This window comes from Bos taurus, chromosome X (genome assembly GCF_002263795.3).
Source record: "Bos taurus isolate L1 Dominette 01449 registration number 42190680 breed Hereford chromosome X, ARS-UCD2.0, whole genome shotgun sequence".
NCBI classification, from domain to species: Eukaryota; Metazoa; Chordata; class Mammalia; order Artiodactyla; family Bovidae; genus Bos; species Bos taurus.
This window is the reverse complement of record NC_037357.1, coordinates 4,421,511-4,441,880: the sequence shown is the minus strand read 5'-3', so window position 1 is coordinate 4,441,880 and position 20,370 is coordinate 4,421,511. Positions and strand designations below refer to the sequence as shown.

The 20,370-nt window shown below is 40.5% G+C and overlaps 1 protein-coding gene across 3 annotated transcripts in view; it reads right to left on the bottom strand.

Moving 5' to 3' along the window:
• LOC101905293 (fibrous sheath-interacting protein 2) overlaps positions 1-20,370 on the bottom strand; it is a 65,137-nt gene that overhangs the window by 31,825 nt on the left and 12,942 nt on the right. For 2 of the 3 annotated variants that reach the window (XM_024988421.2, XM_059883615.1), the window contains exons 5-9: positions 10,657-10,725; positions 6,599-6,699; positions 4,733-4,778; positions 3,553-3,638; positions 905-965 (exon numbers count right to left, since the gene is read on the bottom strand). In XM_024988421.2, the coding sequence (XP_024844189.1) occupies positions 905-965; positions 3,553-3,638; positions 4,733-4,778; positions 6,599-6,699; positions 10,657-10,725 (363 nt within the window). The remainder of the gene's footprint in view (positions 1-904; positions 966-3,552; positions 3,639-4,732; positions 4,779-6,598; positions 6,700-10,656; positions 10,726-20,370) is intronic. The other variant, XM_005227444.5, reaches the window with a different exon arrangement.

The following is a 20,370-nucleotide window of genomic DNA, read 5'->3' as shown; positions in this document are numbered from 1 at the left end:
ATAATATATTTAATGCGTATAATATATATAGACATCCCTTTTCAGATTCTTTTCCATTATAGGTTATTACAAGATATTGAATATACTTCCCCCTGCTATGCAGTAGGTCCTTGTTGTATATCTACTTCATATATAGTAGTGTGTACCTGTTAATCCCAAACTCCTAATTTACTCATCCCCCCAACCCGCTTTCCCCTTTGGTAACCAGAAGTTCATTTTCTATCTCTGTGGGTAGAAAAGGCAAATTCTGACCATATTAGGTTCCTGTCAATATTCTTTGATAGTTGTACTTCGATAATAGGATAAAAGGTAGATCTCCTGGCACAGCTTACCAGAATCTTAACGATCAACTGATACCTACCAGTCAAGCTTCATCTTCTGTAATTCTCTGACTTGAACTTTTAGCTAAAACAATTCTGAAAAAAAATCTGCATTTCCACAAACCCACTAGGCTCTAATGTATATATCTTGGTAAATGTATCCTTTCTCCTGGAAGTTCTCTTTCCATTTGTCTGCTTAGAAAATTCTCTCTTTTTTTCCTTATAAATTTATTTATTTTAATTGGAGGCTAATTACTTTACAATATTGTATTGGTTTTGCCATACATCAACATCTCGTCCTTCATGTCTGAGCTCATGTGGCATCTTCTGTAGAAGCTTCCTTGTCTCCCCTATGCTTCCAGTGGACTTTGTATTTGCCTCCTTTATTGCACTTATTATATTGTGTTGTGATTACTGGCATGACTGTTTTATACTACACTGTAAAATCCAGGGTAGGAACCATGGCTTCTCTACTTTGTTCAATAATTAGTATAGTGCATGGTGTGTAGCAAAAGCTTAGTAAATGTTAGTTGAATGTATTAATGCATTGCAGGATTTCCTTAATAGCTGTTGGTAATGTTTACCTGGCTCATAGTTTAAGCTTGATTTCTTGGCCTTTTCCCCATTCAAATCAGCACGTGTCACCTATACATGCCACAAGAAAAATGAAAACAAAAAAAATCCTTAAAGGAGTTTTCAAAGAATCTGAACATCACCTATGTCTCACAGAAATTTAATATAGTGATTTTAGAAGTCTATTTATCATAAATATACATGTTTTATTTGGTTTCCATTACTTACATAATTCAAAGGCTTACAGAGTTCCTAGTATGCTAAAATTAATTAACTGAAGAGTGAACTGACCAGCATGGAAGGTAATCAGTTGAATAGCTTAAAAGAATATGTGTGGGTTTTAAAGAAAGTTAAGCACAGGGGGAATGCTGTGAGGGAGCTGGAAAGCAGAGAGCAGCTTTTCTGCATATGTGGGATGTGGCTCTGTCAGTTGGCCAAGAGCTCTACCTGCTTAGGTAATCATACAGGAAGAGAAATCCAACAGAGTAGACTTTGTTTTTTCCTAGGCCTGAGAACTGAACACAAGCCACCAGAAGTCCATTTCTTGACACTGATGGGATGGGTGAAATAAGCTGGAAAATAGTATTGGATTTTGTTGCGATAAAAGTGGTCATACTATTTCTCAAACCGAATTAGGTATTTGTGACAATTTGATTTACTCGTATTGTCCAATGTATTTTAAAGCCTTAAAAAACAGATGGTCTAAATTTGTGTATTGCTTATTTTTTGGGTAACATATGTATCGATAGTATTATGTTTGCCATCTATCAGTTCAGTTCAGTTCAGTCGCTCAGTCGTGTCCGACTCTTTGCGACCCCATGAATCGCAGCACGCCAGGCCTCCTTGTCCATCACCAACTCCCGGAGTTCACCCAGACTCACGTCCATCGAGTCAGTGATGCCGTCCAGCTATCTCATCCTCTGTCGTCCCCTTCTCCACCTGCCCCCAATCCCTCCCAGCATCAGAGTCTTTTCCAATGAGTCAACTCTTCGCATCAGGTGGCCAAAGTACTGGAGTTTCAGCTTTAGCATCATTCCTTCTAAAGAAATCCCAGGGCTGATCTCCTTCAGCATGGACTGGTTGGATCTCCTTGCAGTCCAAGGGACTCTCAAGAGTCTTTTCCAACACCACAGTTCAAAACCATCAATTCTTCGGCGCTCAGCCTTCTTCACAGTCCAACTCTCACATCCATACATGACCACAGGAAAAACCATAGCCTTGACTAGATGAACCTTTGTTGGCAAAGTAATGTCTCTGCTTTTGAATATGCTATCTAGGTTGGTCTTAACTTTCCTTCCAAGGAGTAAGCGTCTTTTAACTTCATGGCTGCAGTCACCATCTGCAGTGATTTTGGAGCCCCCAAAAATAAAGTCTGACACTGTTTCCACTGTTTCCCCATCTATTTCCCATGAAGTGATGGGACCGGATGCCATGATCTTCGTTTTCTGAATGTTGAGCTTTAAGTCAACTTTTTCACTCTCCACTTTCACTTTCATCAAGAGGCTTTTGAGTTCCTCTTCACTTTCTGCCATAAGGGTGGTGTCATCTGCATATCTGAGGTTATTGATATTTCTCCCGGCAATCTTGATTCCAGCTTGTGCTTCTTCCAGTCCAGCATTTCTCATGATGTCACTCAGAAAATACTTTTTTTCTGACTCTATAGTGAGGCATGGAGAAGGAAATGCCAACCCACTCCAGTATTCTTGCCTCGAGACTCCTGCATACAGAGGAGCCTGGTGGGCTGCTGTCCATAGGGTCGCATAGAGTCGGACACGACTGAAGCGACTTAGCATACATGCATAGTGAGGCAAGTGAAAAAACTTATTAACTCCTGATGTGCAACTCGTATATTGTCTTAAGGTAGTTAAGATTCTTTCTTCAGATACTGAGAATACAGATTATGCATTTAACATAGGATATAGGAAAATGTGTTAACTTTTTAGAACAGGTGAGTCATTTAATACAGTGCTAACAGAGCCAAGGATGTGGGTTTGAGTCTGAAAGTGAATGACCAATTGGTGACCCACAGAGATGACAGATGCTGTGACCAGAGGCTGTACCCTAAATGTTTGTTGTCAATTTTTCCCACCATCGACTGAGTGATCACTGACCACAAAGGGGAGAGGGTGAGGCTGTATGTCTGTTTCTGTACAACCCATCAGCATGAGAAGAGAAATGATTCACGAAAGTCCAATATGTTGCTTCCTGTGTGAATGGGCTTGAAGCTTATCTTTTAAGAAGCCTACATACCTAAGAGCTAAGTGAGAACACTCACATTGTTTCTGGTAATTTCTATTAAGAATTGAGACAAGTATTCAAATTTTGGGTCTATTTAACACATTTAAAATCTCAGGCTCACCTGAGATTTTTCTTTTGTTAGCTTACTAGTTGTTACTGATATGTCCCTACACTTAGAGTATGGCAACGTTAACACAACAGATAGCCATAAGCATTGGAAGTCTGAAGTAACAGGATTCTTACTGTGGATTCGCATTTCCATTTTTTTTAAATAAAATCTTACTATAAGATGGTTAATTTCAGGGAATAAGACTGTTCTGAATTGTCATTTAATGAATGAAATTGTGTTATGTCAGTCTTGATCCTCATTCTATACTTCATTGTTTCTGTGTGTATCTGGGACAAAAGAAAAGTTACTTGCCTGTTGTTTTGAAGTATCCTGTAGACAGTATCTACAGATACTTGGTGTTTTCGCAGAAACACCTAGACTCTGAAGTGTAGTAATTTCTAGGGGAAAAAAAGAGGTAACTTTAAATATGAAAAAAATCATATAGTTCTCCTTGCTGGGCTGCCATAAAGTCTAAAATTACCATAATCAAGAATGTATTTATCTATGGACATTAAGGCAGTATCTCTGAGTATAAGAACCCTTTTTGTGAAATCCCCTGCTTACCAGCTTCCAGGGGCCCACTGCTGCCATTAGGGACAAGCCTCAACTCCCTGGCTCTAAGTTACTTGGCCAGCTAAACTTCTCACCACTCCCCTGCCCTAGAACAAACTGTTCTGCACTTCATTCAGTAAGCAAAGGGAAACCACAGAGGACTTTTGGGTAGAGGAATTATATGTTCAAAGCTGTATTTCAGGAAGGTTACGTTCACAGCAAAATGTAGGACAGATCAACAAGAAAAAGAAATTGGAGACTAATTATTACAGTGCTTAATGGCACAGGAAGCATGCATGGAAAGGAAGGGAGTTATGAGAGGATTTAAGGAGGCAGACTGGACTGGAGCAAACAGCAAAGAGTCAAAAATGACTCAGGTTTTGTGCCTGAATAAAGTTAGGAGGAACAGAGCGCTGGTTTGGGGATGAATCTGGTTTTGCACATGTTGGATCTGAGGTACTCATGGGCCGCCCAGGTGAAGATGTCCCAGCGCTGCTAGTAAGTGTGGAGGTTACGCGTGGGAATCTTTTATGGAGACAAACAGAGACTTAGCTAATCTCTAGTCCAGCCCTGGGAGATGGGAAACAGGATGGATTTTTATGTCTGGGGAGAAAAGATGGTAAAAGAGACCTTCCTGGGGAGAATTCTCTTCACTGGGACTCTCTAATGGCTGCATTGTCAGGAACTTACAGAGGCAGTCACAGCAGAGACTCTAACTTCCTCACACCTTGTCGATTCCAGAAGGCCTATTCTCCCAGCAATCACTTAAAAATGTGATGCTTCTATTTACAACCATGAATAATTCTTCTATCTTCCTTTATCAAATTAATCATGGATTGTATAATCAGAGAAAAAAGCATAACTTGGAAGACTATATGACAAAATGAATTATTTAACCAAAAGATATCAGAGCAATTATAAATACTGTTCATTTTCTTACCTCCATCATTTGAAGGATATGACATCCTAATGGTTTCTCTATCTTTCTGTATGGTTTAACATTCAAGAAAAAAATTAATTAGTAATTATTCTTCTAAAAGACCCTTCTGCTGATTCTAAAGCAATCAGAATAATACAGTATCTCGTCTCCCCTTCCCCTCATCTCTACCTCTCTACTAGGTGCTGGTCTCAATGCTAATACATATTATTAACCTCTCACTGGATATCTTTTACAGGTACCTCACTTTAACTAGTTTAAAATGAAGCTTATATTGTACCCAGGTACACGATCTTTTCCTGTCTTTTCAAACTTGCTACTTGTCTGTCTTCCACATTTTGGTTATAGGTATAATAATCCTATAACCAATAATAATAATCCAGTGCTCCATTCCAGAAAGCATAGACTTGTTCTGTTTATTTCAGATAAGGCTAGTTTAATCCAGTCTAATGTTTATTGAGTACACTGCCTGGAACTAAGATACATAATTCCTGACCTCAAGAAGCTTATCACCCAGTAGAAAAGACAGACAAATATGATGAAGGATAATGAGTTCTGAGATAGAAGTAGGCCTCAGCACTATGAGAGCATACAGGACCTGCACACAAAAGTTAAATCATCACCATCGTTGTCATCTCCTTTTCTCTGGGTCCACACATCTGTTGAGTCACCAAATCCTGACATACTCTGACTCTGAAATATCTTAAATCTGTGGCCTCTGGTCACCCTCATTGTCACAGCCTTAGTTCAGGCCTTTATCATTTTTATCTGGACTATCCCAGTAGACTCAAAACGATCTTGCCTCTAATCTCCTCTATGTAGCTATCTCACACTGCAACTAGAGTATCTTTTAAAACCCAAATCATTTTTATCTCACGTCCTACTAAAAAACCAGCAATGGTTTTCTACTACTGAGAAAATAAATTCATACTTCAGCAAGAGATACAAAGTTCTGGCTTCAACCTACCATTTCAGTCTCTTCTGTTCCACTGCTCTGGTTTTGCTGGCTTGAGTTTTCATGCTTTCACTTAATACTGTAAGCCTGTCTGCAATACTGCCTCACTACATCCTCACATCTATTCATCTGAAAACTTCCCACTCATGTTTCAAGACCTAATTCAATGAAAGTGAAGTCGCTCAGTCGTGTCCGACTCTTTGCAATCCCATGGACTGTAGTCTACCAGGCTCCTCTGTCCATGGGATTTTCCAGGCAAGAGTACTGGAGTGGGGTGCCATTGCCTTCTCCAGGGGATCTTCCTGACCCGGGGATTGAACCCAGGTCTCCTGCATTGCAGGCAGACATCTGCTTTACCCTCTGAGCCACCAGGGAATACTACAATTCAATGAAGCCCTCCTTTTATAAAGCTTTTTTAGATTTCTCTAGGCAGGGCTATTTCTCCACACTTTCTGTGCTTCATATTTTATACAAAGCAAAAGTCTCCTCGCATTTGACTGTAAGGACTTTTGTTTGTGTGTCTGATCCCTGGACAGTGCATCGCCAAGAGCAGGGATGTCTTTTCTATCTTTGTATCCTATGTCACCTACTTCCCCCCTTTCCCCTTCCTCTACCTTTCCCTACTTTCTACTAGGACCTGACCCACAGCAGGTTGTCAATAAACATTAGCTAGCGTCATCATCATCATCATCATCATCAAATATTTGTTAGTTTCTGCTCAACTACCTGGTACATTTAGCATGAAGCTGACTCAGAACCTTCTCTACCAGGAAGACGGTTCAGATCTGTGTAGAACTCCATTATTTCTAACCAATCAGTACCATGCCCAGTGAATGGGGATATTCCCTAGAAAGAAAAATTAACCAGATAAATGAGTGGCCAATACAAAGCACCTGAGACATAAAGCTTTCTACCTTTTGTTCTGCTCTGTTACTCTGTACATCATGTGGAGAATGCAACAAGGTTGATCTTCTTCCGGGAGTCTTTACAGAACTATACAAATGCTGGGATGGTCCTATAGGCAAATGAAAGAGAAATCATTTAATTTTTAAATTTGATTGAACTGTAACTGAAGTACAATAAACTGAACATATTTAAAATGTACCATTTGGCTTTGGCATATATATATATATGTATATATATAAACCCTTGAAACCATCACCACAATCAAGGTAAACATTTACATCATCCCCAAAAGTTTCCTTGTGCCCCCTTATAGTTCATCCCTCTCTCCTCTCCTATCTCCCAGGCAATCACTGATCTGCTTTACTATAAATTAGTTTGCATTCTCTACAGTTTGCTATAAATGGAATCAAACAGGGGTTGTACCACCCTTTTTTTTGTTGGGGGAGGGTGGTGATCTGGCTTCCTTCGTTCAGCATATTTTGATATTCATCAATATTGTTGCCTGTATTAATACTTTATTCCTTTTTATTTCTGAGTAGTATCCCATGGTATGGATACACTAGTTTACCCATTTGCCTGCTGAAGGGCATTTAGGTTGTTTCCACTCTGACTATAATGCTGCTATGGACATTGATGTTGTCTTTATCTGAACATATATTTTCATATCTTGTGGGCACCTACCTAGGAGTGAAATGACTGAATCACATGGCAGATGTAGTTTAACTTGAGCTGCCAAAATTTTTTCCACAGTGGTTGTACCATTTTACATTCCCACCTGCAATGTCAGACAGTTCTAGCTGCTTCAAGTCCTTGCAAATACTTGGTATGGTCAGTTACTTCAATTCTACTAGACATTCTACTGGGTGTGTAGTGGTATCTCATTGTGGTTTGATTTCTATTTCCCTAAGGAATAAAGATATTAAACAGTGTTTTGTGTGCTTATTTGCCATCTGTGTATCTTCAGTAAAATGTTTGCTCATGCCTTTTGCCCAAGTTTATTACGTTGTCACATTACATGTACTACGTTTTTCTATATTTTACACTTTTTTTTACAGTGATCATGCCTTCTAGATGTAGGTCTGGAGACCACCTTTTGTTGTACTCACTTTTGGGGCTTGAGAAATGAGAAACAGCCATTATGCAACAGGGCTATTTTTTAAATTTTATATTACTTTTTCATTTCTGACTAAGTATAAGATCGCTACCCTCGTCTTTCATAGGCTTTCACTTACCTGGGGGTGGAGCTAGGGAAGGAAGGGGAGGTTAGAATTTTTAACAGGACAAATGCCACGATGAACACCCAGGTAATAATATTCAATATCTGTCATCCCCCAAAATGATGACACAACCAAGACATTATGCCTTGCAAGCCATGCAGTTGTCTCAAGAATTTCCTTAAATTTTATCTTCCTTTTTGTGTAGAAACATCCTAGAATACTTAGTTGAGAAAATTCTTCATAGTGTCCTGGAGATACCCTTAGCTTACCAAATAAGGGTTATCTGGGCTCAGGAAGAAAAAGGATATGACTTTAGGAAAGTTAGAGGGAAAATGTCCACTCCTTTAGCAGCTCAGAGATGGTGGGAAAATGGGAAGGTGGTGAGAGTGACTGGGGACCAAAGACATCAGACAGGGCTTCACATTTTGCTTACGCTGGGCCTTGGTGCTTCAGATAACTGAGGCTAACAGAGAGAAAAGAAGAACTATTGCTCAGCTCTCTGTTTAAGACTCTAGAAAGAGATTTCCTTGGCTACCCCTACTTTGACTCTTCCTCCTCACTGGGGTCATGGACCCCAAACTTTGTAATACAGTGTGGTCAGGCAGAGCAAGGCTCTCGCCAAGGTTTTGCTTTCTTTTTCTTTCAGTTTTAAAACAGTTCAGCTTTACTGACATATATAATCAGTTCAGTTCAGTCGCTCAGTCATGTCCGACTCTTTGCGACCCCATGAATCGCAGCACGCCAGGCCTCCCTGTCCATCACCAACTCCCGGAGTTCACTCAGACTCACGTCCATTGAGTCAGTGATGCCATCCAGCCATCTCATCCTCTGTCGTACCCTTCTCCTCCTGCCCCCAATCCCTCCCACCATAAGAGTCTTTTCCAAAGAGTCAACTCTTCACATGAGGTGGCCAAAGTACTGGAGTTTCAGCTTCAGCATCATTCCCTCCAAAGAAATCCCACAGCTGATCTCCTTCAGCATGGACTGGTTGGATCTCCTTGCAGTCCAAGGGACTCTCAAGAGTCTTCTCCAACACCACAGTTCAAAAGCATCAATTCTTCGGTGCTCAGCCTTCTTCACAGTCCAACTCTCACATCCATACATGACCACTGGAAAAACCATAGCCTTGACTAGACGGACCTTTGTTGGCAAAGTATTATCTCTGGCTTTTGAATATGCTATCTAGGTTGGTCATAACTTTCCTTCCAAGGAGTAAGCGTCTTTTAATTTCATGGCTGCAGTCACCATCTGCAGTGATTTTGGAGCCCAGAGAAATAAAGTCTGACACTGTTTCCCCATCTATTTCCCATGAAGTGATGGGACCAGATGCCATGATCTTCGTTTTCTGAATGTTGAACTTTAAGCCAACTTTTTCACTCTCCTCTTTCACTTTCATCAAGAGGCTTTTTAGTTCCTCTTCACTTTCTGCCATAAGGGTGGTGTCATCTGCATATCTGAGGTTGTTGGTATTTCTCCCAGCAATCTTGATTCCAGTTTGTGCTTCTTCCAGCCCAGCATTTCTCATGATGTACTCTGCATATAAGTTAAATAAGCAGGGTGACAATATACAGCCTTGACGAACCAGTCTGTTGTTCCATGTCCAGTTCTAACTGTTGCTTCCTGATCTGCATATAGGTTTCTCAAGAGGCAGCTCAGGTGGTCTGGTATTCCCATCTCTTTCAGAATTTTCCACAGTTTATTGTGATCCACACAGTCAAAGGCTTTGGCATAGTCAATAAAGCAGAAATAGATGTTTTTCTGGAACTCTCTTGCTTTTTTGATGATCCAGCGGATGTTGTCAGTTTGATCTCTGGTTCCTCTGCCTTTTCTAAATCCAGCTTGAACACCTGGAAGTTCACAGTTCACGTATTGCTGAAGCCTGGCTTGGAGAATTTTGAGCATTACTTTACTAGCCTGTGAGATGAGTGCAGTTGTCCGGTAGTTTGAGCATTCTTTGGCATTGCCTTTCTTTAGGACTTATATAATAGACACATAAAATTGTAAGATAGCTAAAGTGTACATTGTGGTGATTTGATAAATATGTGTACTGTGAAAGGATTTCTCCCCCCTTCCATTTAGTTAATTAACATCCATCACCTCACATATTTATCATGTTGTTCTTAGCAGATTTCAATTATACAATACTTTTTTTTCAACTATAGTCACCATGTTATACATCAGATCCTCAGACCTTATTCATCTTACAGCTGAAAATGTGTACCGTTTGATCAACCTCTCCCTATTTCCCCTTGAGGTTTTGCTTTCTTAAGCCACTCTTGATTCCCATGTGGTATACACATGGCCCAGGAAGGGCTGAGGGTCTAGCTGGGAAGCTCGTCAAGGGGAGTCACTGGGCTGGGGGTAAGAGGGCCCCTCCCAGAGTGTCATGGAGCAGGCAGTCAGGACTCAGGTGGAGTGGGAAACGCAGAGGGTTCTACTAAGCCCAGTGAGACCAGACCATGAGTCATTGCAGTGATGGCCAATTCAACTGTGAATGATGACAGGCCAAGCACTATCTCAGTGGAGATAAGGGCATGTCTCTGAAGACCAGAGGAGGCAGAGGACAGTCATCCAAGCAGCCTTACTTTATTCTGCCTCCATGGGGCTATGGAAGCCAGTGTTCTCCAAAAGTCAATGTGCGTGTCATGCACTGGGGTCTTGTGAAAATGCAGGTTCTGATTCAGTAGTGGGGCAGTGCCTGAGACTGCGCTTTTATAGTAAGTGCCTCAGTGGCCCATACTGCTGACACTTAGAGGAGTAAGAACATAAGCCACACCTCTTGCCCCAGACAACACCTTTGGGAAAGAAGCACAAATGACTATTTTAGTATTTCTAATTATTTCAATTACTTTTTTGTCCTTGGTGTGACTTCTGGCGACCGGCAGTGACACTCATTTTCTTGATCCTTGGATAAGAAGCTTAAAATTAAAAAAAAAAATTAATAGTGGTGATGACAAAGTTATTCAAGATAGATTCTATTTATCCTTTTATGCCCACTAGGGGGAGAATCATATCCTAATCTGTATATGGGGAGAAACTGGAGAGGGGACGTAGTAGGTCTCAGTGGGAGGCAAATTTGTACCCCAGAGGACAATGGAATTGGGACATGTCTGGAGACATTTTTGGTTGTTACAAACCAGGGAGAGGGATTTCTCCTGGCATCTAGGGGATAGGGGCCACGTAGGATGCTACACATACTACAATGCACGGATGGTCCCCATAATAAGCAATTATCCAGTGCAACATGCCAAGTGGCAAGGTTAAGAAACCTTAGGATAGATGTGATGGGGAGGGAGGACAATCACTTTTATAATATTATCTTGTATAGTTAAAGCTCTCCTGGGCAGGGGGTAGAACTGTCTTCTGGCAAAAGGGAAAAAACTCCATCCCTCTGTCCTGCTCAAGAAGAACATGGCTTTTTCTTTGTGTGAGGATGCAGACCAGCATAATACCTGTGCTAGAGACCCTGGAGGCCATGTGCTGGAGACCCCACAGTGGCCATGACAATTCTTGGTTGTGCCTCAAAAATCTGGCTGAGGCAACCATACATATATACACCTGATTTGTGAAAAAGCTGACTGCCGTTCCTGTTTCTAATCATTTAGAAACAGACAAAAGGATTCTAAACTATATGTGTGCTAACTGGGTTTTCATTAGAGTTATGTGTATTCCTTGGTGTTGACGTGGTAGAACATGATGTCTTTGTTACAGTGATAAGTCAATTTCATATGTGAAATAGACATCTTCATTCTCCTGTCACCTCTGTAATCCTGTGAACATCAAGTTCTTTTACGTTTTCTTTTTCAAAAAGCATTTGAGGTGGGCACTGTTTAAGATGCCTACCTGAAACTTTCCTCCTACTGGAAGGGGAAGTTAACAGTTGAAGATGGAGGGAGAAAGCTGGCTGCTAAAGTGATGTACTGTCACAGAGGCAGAAGGTTACACCCTCATCTCACTGAACTGAACTGTGAGCTTTAGTTACTCACTCTTCCTTCACAAACTTTTCATTCCTTCCTCCCTCTCACATTGTGTTTACTGACTGGTCCTTTTTAAAAGTTCTCTTGAACCCATGCTCTTGCTCATTTCTTAAAAAGTGAAGTCTTTTCTGCTTCCCTTTAAAACTTCTTTTTATCTGGTTCTTTTCCCTTCTTTCTCTTTTGTCCCCCCTCACACATCTTGTCTCCTGTCCTCTCTTTTCTTCCTTTTTATTATTTAGCGATCCACTTTTTTAAAGTTTTTCATTCCTTCTCTTTCCAACTCTCTACCTTTCGTGTATTGACTTTTCACTGGTTTCTCCTTTTCCACATCAGTTCTATGTGTGTATGTATGTATGCAGGGATGTATGTATGTATGTTTCTACCTATCATCCATCTACCTATCTGCGGTACCTACCTATCCCTCTACCTACCTAGCCATCTATCCATCTATCTTGTCTTCTTTTTTAAAAAACTGACTTCTACTTTTTAAACCCATCTCCCTCTATCACACACAATTGTACTTGGCTTTATTGGTTCTCCCCCTCATTCTCACATTGTCTTTTTCTGCTTTTTCTCACTTTCCCCTACTGACTCATCACTTATAAACCTCTTTTCTTTCTTCATTATTTCTTACTTCTGTTCCAGCATCCTTTCTTCCTATCTTTCTTCCTTCCTTCTTTATCTTTGCCCTTCCCACCCTCCTGTCTTCCTTCCTCCCATCCTCCTTTTACTCTCTTTCTGCTGGCTCCCCTTTTATTTTTTCCTATCTGCTCTAACTCTCTCATTCTCTTTTTCATGCATTCCTTCTTACTGGCTTCCACTTTTAAAATTATATACCTACCTACCTACTTACCTATCATCTGTACAACTGCCTACCTACCTATTCAGCTCTCAACCATTTATCTTTGTCTTTATTTTTGTCTTTGCTTTCCTGACTCCTACTTTTACAATCTGTCCCCCGCCACACAACTGTTTTAGGTTTTTTGTAGGAAAATGGTTCCTATATTTTCACTCTTACATTCTCTTCCCTTCTTTAGCTGTCTTCCCTACTGACTCATCCTTTATTTTTAAATCTTTATTTATTTTTGGTTGCGCTGGGTCTTTGTTTCTGCTTGCAGGCTTTCTCTAGCTGCAGCAAACAGGGCCTACTCTCTAGTTGCGGTGGGCAGGCTTCTCATTGCAGAGCCAGACTCTAGGGCATGAGAGCTTCAATAATTGCAGCTCACAGGCTCTAGAGTGTGGGCTCAGTAGTTGTGGCACATGAGCTTGGTTGCTCCACGGCATGTGGGATCTTCCCGGACCAGGGATCGAACCTGTGTCCCCTGTACTGGCAGGTGGATTCTTATCCACTGAGTCACCACGCAAGTTCCACCCTTTGTAAACTTATTGCCTGCCTGCCTTCCTCCTTCCCTCCCTATCTCCCCTACTTCCTGTCTTCCTGACCTCCTCCTTCCTTTCCTTCCTTCTCCTTTACTTCCTTCCCCCTCTCTTCCTCTTATATGCATTTTTTGGGGTTTCCTCTTTTAAACCTGTTTCTCTTCATATTGACTTTTAAGAACTAGATCTTCCACATAAAAATCCTGTCTACTTACCCATCTGTCCATCAACCTACCAAACTACCTAGCTGTTCTCCATTCATCTTTATTTGTTTTTAACTGAGTTCCTCTTTTTTAGAGCTTTCTCTCCTCACTCCCTACAGCCTCCCTTTCTTCTTCCCTCCCTCCTGCCTCCTCTCACTTTCTCCTCTTTGTCCGTCTTCTCCTCACTCCATTCCTTCCGTGGCCTCTGTCTCTCTTCTTTCCCCGCCTGCATGCATGTCTTCCCCCTCCCCTCCCTCGCTTCCTCCCTTCCGCCATCCCTTCCTCCCCTCTTACTGTGCACTGCCCCTTCGCCCTTCCCTCATGTCTTTCTTCCTTGCCCCTGCCTCCTCCTTTCCTTTCTCCATCCATCCATCCACCCACGCTCGCTCTCTCATCCTCTTTCATTTGCTTCTCTCTCCTTCTGTCCATTCCTGTCTCCTTCCTCTTCCCCCCCCCTTTCTCTCTCATTTCCTTCTTTCTTCCCTTCCTCCTTCCTTCCATTCCTATTTTGCTTTGTTTATATTACTCCTTTTGCAAAACATTTTCTTTGTTTCCTTCTCCCTTTCTTTATACATTTTGCTATTATCTTTACTACTGCTTTCTCCTTTAAAAATCTGTTCTTTCTACCTATCTACCTACCTAGCTGGCTGGCTCTATATCCAGCTGTCAATCACTCTTAAATTGACTCCTACTTTTAAAACTTTTTGGCCCGTGAGACATTCTTCCTTTCTTTCTGTCTCTGACTCTCGTTTTTTCTTTCCTTTCTGTCTCCCATTCTCGTATTTTTCTCTATTTTACATTTTCTTATAATTTTATTCCATTTGAAACCTCTTCTCTTTTTGCTTTCATATGTCTTCCTTTCTTCCTTCGTTCTTTCCTTCTGTTATTCAATTTCTGTTCATCATTTTTTTGTTCCCTTTCTGTATTTCTTTCTTCTCTGTTAGCCTCCCTGCCTCCCTGTTTCCCTTTCCTACTTTACCCTACCCTATCCTGTCCTGTCCATCTTCCCTTTTTCTTTTATTCTCTGTGTACTGGCCCCTTTGAAAAATATTTTTTACCTTCTTTCCCTTTCTCTTTTTCTATCTTTTATGTACTGACTTTCATTTATTTATTTTTAATATAAATTTATTTAGTTTAATTGGAGGCTAATTACTTAACAGTATTGTATTGGTTTTGCCATACATCAACATGAATCTGCCACGGGTGTACACGTGTTCCCCATCCTGAACCCCCCTCCCACCTCCCTCCCAGTACCATCCCTCTGGGTCATCCCAGTGCACCAGCCCCAAGCATCCTGTATCATGCATCAAACCTGGACTGGCAATTCATCTCACATATGATATTATACATGTTTCAATGCCATTCTCCCAAATCATCCCACCCTCGCCCTCTCCCACAGAGTCCAAAAGACTGTTCTATACATCTGTGTCTCTTTTGTTGTCTCGCATACAGGGTTATTGTTACCATCTTTCTGAATTCCATATATATGCATTAGTATACTATATTGGTGTTTTTCTTTCTGGCCTACTTTACTCTGTATAATAGGCTCCAGTTTCATCCACCTCATTAGAATTGATTCAAATGTATTCTTTTTAATGGCTGAGTAATACTCCATTGTGTATATGTATGTATTGACTTCTTACTGACTTTTAGAAACTCGGTTCTCTTTTTAAAAATAAGACCTACCTATCCATCCAACCATCAATCATCTATCACTCACCTATCTATGGTTCTATCTATTTATATTTTATATACTTTCCTACTTATCAACCTACTCTCCTGTCAATTCATCCATGAATCTTATATCACTGAAATATTTTAACTGGCTTCTTTTTAGATTTCTTTCCCCACTGTCCACAACTGTGCTTAATTTTCTTATTAATGCATCCTTTTCAAGCCCTTCACACTCTGTTTCATTTCTTTTATATTTTACACTTTCTACAGGCTCATCATTTTAAACTTCTCTTTCCTCCCACTTCCTCCTTTCGGTCTTGCCTCTTCTTTTTGTCCTTCTTTAAAAGCTTCTTTCTGTCCCTTCTAGCTCTGCGTCATTCATTGTCCTTTTCTCTTGGTCTTTCCTCCTCTATTTTTATCTCTCCCTTCTGTCATCCCTTTTCTCTCCTCTTTCCTTCTTCCATTCCTTCCCTACTTCCCTCTTTCCACTCTTCTTCCATTCTTTTCGCATTGTCTCCTATTTTTAGGAGATTTTAATCTTATTTTTAAAGATTTTTCTTTTCATCACTATTTCTTTTTAGTGTGAAATTAATTTTATTATCATTATTAAAATATTTGTGTATTTGGTTAGGCCCCCTGCGTTGGCAGTGCAGTGTCTTAGCCATTGGACCACCAAGGAATCCCTCTTCTTCCTTCTTAAGCTTTTATACTGGCTTCTTTTTAAACTTCTCTTTCTCCCCACCCCCCACCCCCCATTCCTCTCGCCTTTCTTTACACTGTCTTAACTGGATTGTCCTTTTAAAGTTCTACCTACCTAGAGGGATGGAACCCAGGCGCCCTGCATTGGGAGCTCAGAGTCTTAGCCACTGGACCACTAGGGAAGCCCCTCCTCTCTCTTTCCTTCCTGTCCCTCCTCCCTTTCCTCGTGTCTTATTCCTTCCTCCTACCTCCTTTCATCATCCACCCTACCACCCTTCTCCCCTCTTGTCTTCCTTCATTTGTAGTCCCTCCTTCTCCTTTCCTTCCCCCCCCCACTCCCTTCTTCTATTACTACTCCTAAAACTTTTTTCTTTCCTTCCCTCTCTCTTTCTTTATACAGTCTTCTCCTTACAACTGCCTTCTCCTGTAAAAACTTTTTTCTACCTAAATTTCCTACCTATCTAGCTGGCTATCCACATAGGTATCAATCATTTAGCTTTATGTTACGTTTATTGTCTTCTACTTTTAACTATTTGCACATCACACGGTTGTACTTGGTTTTCCTACTTATCCTCCATCACACTCTCACATTCCTTCTCCTTCTGTATGCCATTCTCTTCCTTGACTCATCCTTTATAAAATTCGATTCTTCCTTTCTTCTTTTACTGTCTTCTTTGAAAAAAACTTTTTCTTCTCTCATTTTCTGTATTCTTTGTCCTGTCTTACTACTACTGGTTTCTCCTTTATGAATATCTATTATCAACCTGTCATCTGATTGTCATCAACCAATGTCTCATTATTTTATCATTTTAAACTGATTTCTTTCAGATCTCTCTCTCTCTCCATGCCTTCAATTATACTTAATTTTATCAACATCTCTTTTTAATCTCCTCAGAGTCTCTCACTCACATTTTGTTTTTTATTTCATATTTTTTCCTAGCCTCATCCCTTTTAAAAAATTTTTATGTATTGGAGTAGGGTTGATTTACAATGTGTTAGTGTTAAGCGTACAGCAAAGTGAATCAGTTATATATACATATATCCACTCTTTTTTTGTGTGTGATATTTGAACAAAGCCTATATTTAATAACTGTATCACATGTTAATTTTCTGGGGTTTTTTTCTTTAACAACATAGTATTTCTTTACATTCTCAGAAGTGAACTAGAAGTTTCAAGCCTCATTCAAACTTTTAAAAAGTCACTAAGGTTATAAACTTTCTAGACTTTAAGCAGGAATAACAGACGCAAAATACATGGAACTATATCAGACTTCTGAGTGAATGTATAAATTAGAAATCTAGCATTCTATTCATACTGAGTCAAACAAGTGGAATGCCATAAATGTGATAAATTTTTTAGCTGGGCAAAAATTCATAAGCTTTCTAAAATATATATATATATATATTATCCATACTATTTCTCTATCTATCTATATATATATGTATACAAAAGTTTTTCTACTACACTTGATAAAGCCTTGAGAAAGAACATCAAAAAATAAAAAAGAGAAATTGGAAAACATAAACCTAATGACATGGGAGCACTAAACATGAAATAGAAAAAGTGAAACAAATTAGATAAAAGTAAAAAATCATCATATACTCCAGTTGCTTTTAAATATAGCTGCTCATCAGAAACACATCTGGAGCTCTGGAGAAAAAAAGCAATACCTGGGCATTTGTATTTTTCAAAAAATTCCAAGGTAATTCTGATATGCATCTGGATTTTAAAAAGTGATTACAGGTTTTTCTATTAAATAGTAGTTTTAGTGATGTAGAACTTTATTATTTTCCATTGACCAATCATGATACAATGGTATTAAGTGAATAAGTTAGGTAACCAAGAAGCACAAGCTAGAATCAAGATTGCCGGGAGAATATCAATAACCTCTGATACGCTGATGACACCACCCTTATGGCAGAAAGTGAAGAGGAACTAAAAAGCCTCTTGATGAAAGTGAAAGAGGAGAGTGAAAAAGTTGGCTTAAAGCTCAACATTCAGAAAATGAAGATCATGGAATCTTGTCCCATCACTTCATGGGAAATAGATGGGGAAACAGTGGAAACAGTGTCAGACTTTATTTTGGGGGGCTCCAAAATCACTGCAGATGGTTATTGTAGCCACGAAATTAAAAGATGCTTACTCCTTGGAAGGAAAGTTATGACCAACCTAGATAGCATATTCAAAAGCAGAGATATTACTTTGCCAACAGAAGTCCGTCTAGTCAAGGCTATGGTTTTTCCAGTGGTCATGTATGGATGTGAGAGTTGGACTGTGGAGAAAGCTGAGTGCCAAAGAATTGATGCTTTTGAACTGTGGTGTTGGAGAAGACTCTTCAGAGTCCCTTGGACTACAAGGAGATCCAACCAGTCCATCCTAAAGGAGATCAGTCCTGGGTGTTCACTGGAAGGACTGATGCTGAGGCTGAAACTCCAATACTTTGGCCACCTCATGTGAAGAGTTGGCTCATTGGAAAATACCCTGATTCTGGGAGGGATTGGGGGCAGGAGGAGAAGGGGATGACAGAGGATGAGATGGCTGGATGGCATCACCGATTCGATGCACACGAGTTTGGTTGAACTCTGGGAGTTGGTGATGGACAGGGAGGCCTGGCGTGCTGTGATTCATGGGGTTGCAAAGAGTTGGACATGACTCAGCGACTGAACTGAACTGAACTCAACCACAATAATAAAAGATGTTCATCAGTTTTCACAATCAACAGTCAGACAAAAAATAAAAGATAATTACGATTGCAAGCCATAATGGAAACATGATTATCCTAACAATATAAGACAATTACATACAATTTGGGGGGGTTAAGTAGAGTGATACGGTCAGTGGAAGTGTATATATGCACATGTTCTCATCCACCCGGCCAGTCTATGTCTTTTGTTTGGTGTACTTAATCCATTTACATTTAAGGTAATTATCAGTATACATGATACTATTGCCATTTCCTCAATTGTTTGGGGTTTATTTCGTGTAGGTCTTTTCCTTCTTGTGTGTTTTCCTGCCTAGAGAAGTTCCTTTAGCATTTGTTGTAAAGCTGATTTTGTGGTGCTGAATTCTCATAACTTCGCTTGTCTGGATAGCTTTTGATTTCTCCATCAAATCTGAAGGAGAGTCTTGCTGGGTAGAGTTTTGGTTGTAGGTTCTTCCCTTTCATCACTTTAGTATCATGCTGTTCCCTTCTAGCTTGTAGAGTTTCTGTTGAGAAATCAGCTGATAACGTTATGGGAGCTCCCTTGTATGTTATTTGTCGTTTTTCCCTTGTTGCTTTTAATATTTTATCTGTCTTTAATTTTTGTCAGTTTCATTATTATATGTCTTGGTGTGTTCCTCCTTGGGTTTATCCTGCCTGGGACTCTGTGTGCTTCCTGGACTTGGTTGACTATTTCCTTTCCCACGTTTGAGGAGCTTTCAGCTATTATCTCTTCAAATATTTTCTCAGGTCCTTTCAGTCTGTCTTCTGGGACCCCTATAATGTGAATGTTGGTGTGTTTAATGTTGTTCCAGAGGTCTCTTAGGCTGTCTTCGTTTTTCTTTTTGGTTTTTTTTCATTCTTTTTTCTATATTCTGTTTTGCGGCAGTGATTTCCACCATTCTGTCTTCCAGGTTACTTATCCATTCTGCCTCAATTATTCTGTTACTGATTGCTTCTAGTGTATTGTTCATCTGGTTTTTTGTTCTTTAGTTCTTCTATGTCTTCAGTAAACATTTCTTGCATCTTCTCCACTCTTTTTCTGAGATCCTGGATCATCTTCACTATCATTAGTCTGAATCCTTTATGTGGGAGGTTGCCTATCTCCACTTCAGGTTTTCTCTTGTCCCTTCATCTGGGACATAACTCTCTGCATTTTCATTTTGATTAACTTTCTGTGATGTGGTTTTCATTCTGGCAGCTGCAGGATTGTTCCCTTCTTGCTGCTTCTGTCTTCTGGTGGATGAGGCTAGGGGAGTTGTGTAAGTTTCCTGATGGGAGGGACTGGCAGTGGGGAAAACTGGGTCTTGCTCTGGTGGGCAGGGCCATGTTCAGTAAAGTTTTAATCCAATTATCTGCTGATGGATGGAGTTGCACTCCCTCCCTTCCTAGGGCTTCCCAGGTGGCCCTAGTGGTAAAGAACCTGCCTGCCAACGCAGGAGACATAAGAGATAGAGGTTCAGTCCCTGGGTCAGGAAGAGCCCCTAGAGGAGAGCATGGCAACCCACTTCAGTATTCTTGCCTAGAGAATCCCATGGACAGAGGAGTCTGGTGGGCTACAATCCATAGGGTCTCAAAGAGTTGGACACGACTGAAGTGACTTAGCATGCAAGACCCAGGCCTGGGGTCTACAGGCTCTATGGTAGGGTTAATGGCGACTTATAAAGAAGACTTACGCCAAGGGGCACCTTCCAGGACTGCTGCTGCTAGTACAGCAGTGAATCACTGCGACCCATGCCTCCACAGGAGACTCTCAATACTAGCAGGTAGGTCTGGTTCAGTCTCCTGGGGGATCACTGTTCCTTTCTCTTGGGTCTTGGCGTGTGCAAGATTTTGTTCATGTCCTCCTAGAGTGCAGTCTCTGTTTCCCCCAGTCCTGTGGAAGTACTGTAATCAAATCCCACTGGCCTTCAAGGTTAGATTCCCTGGGG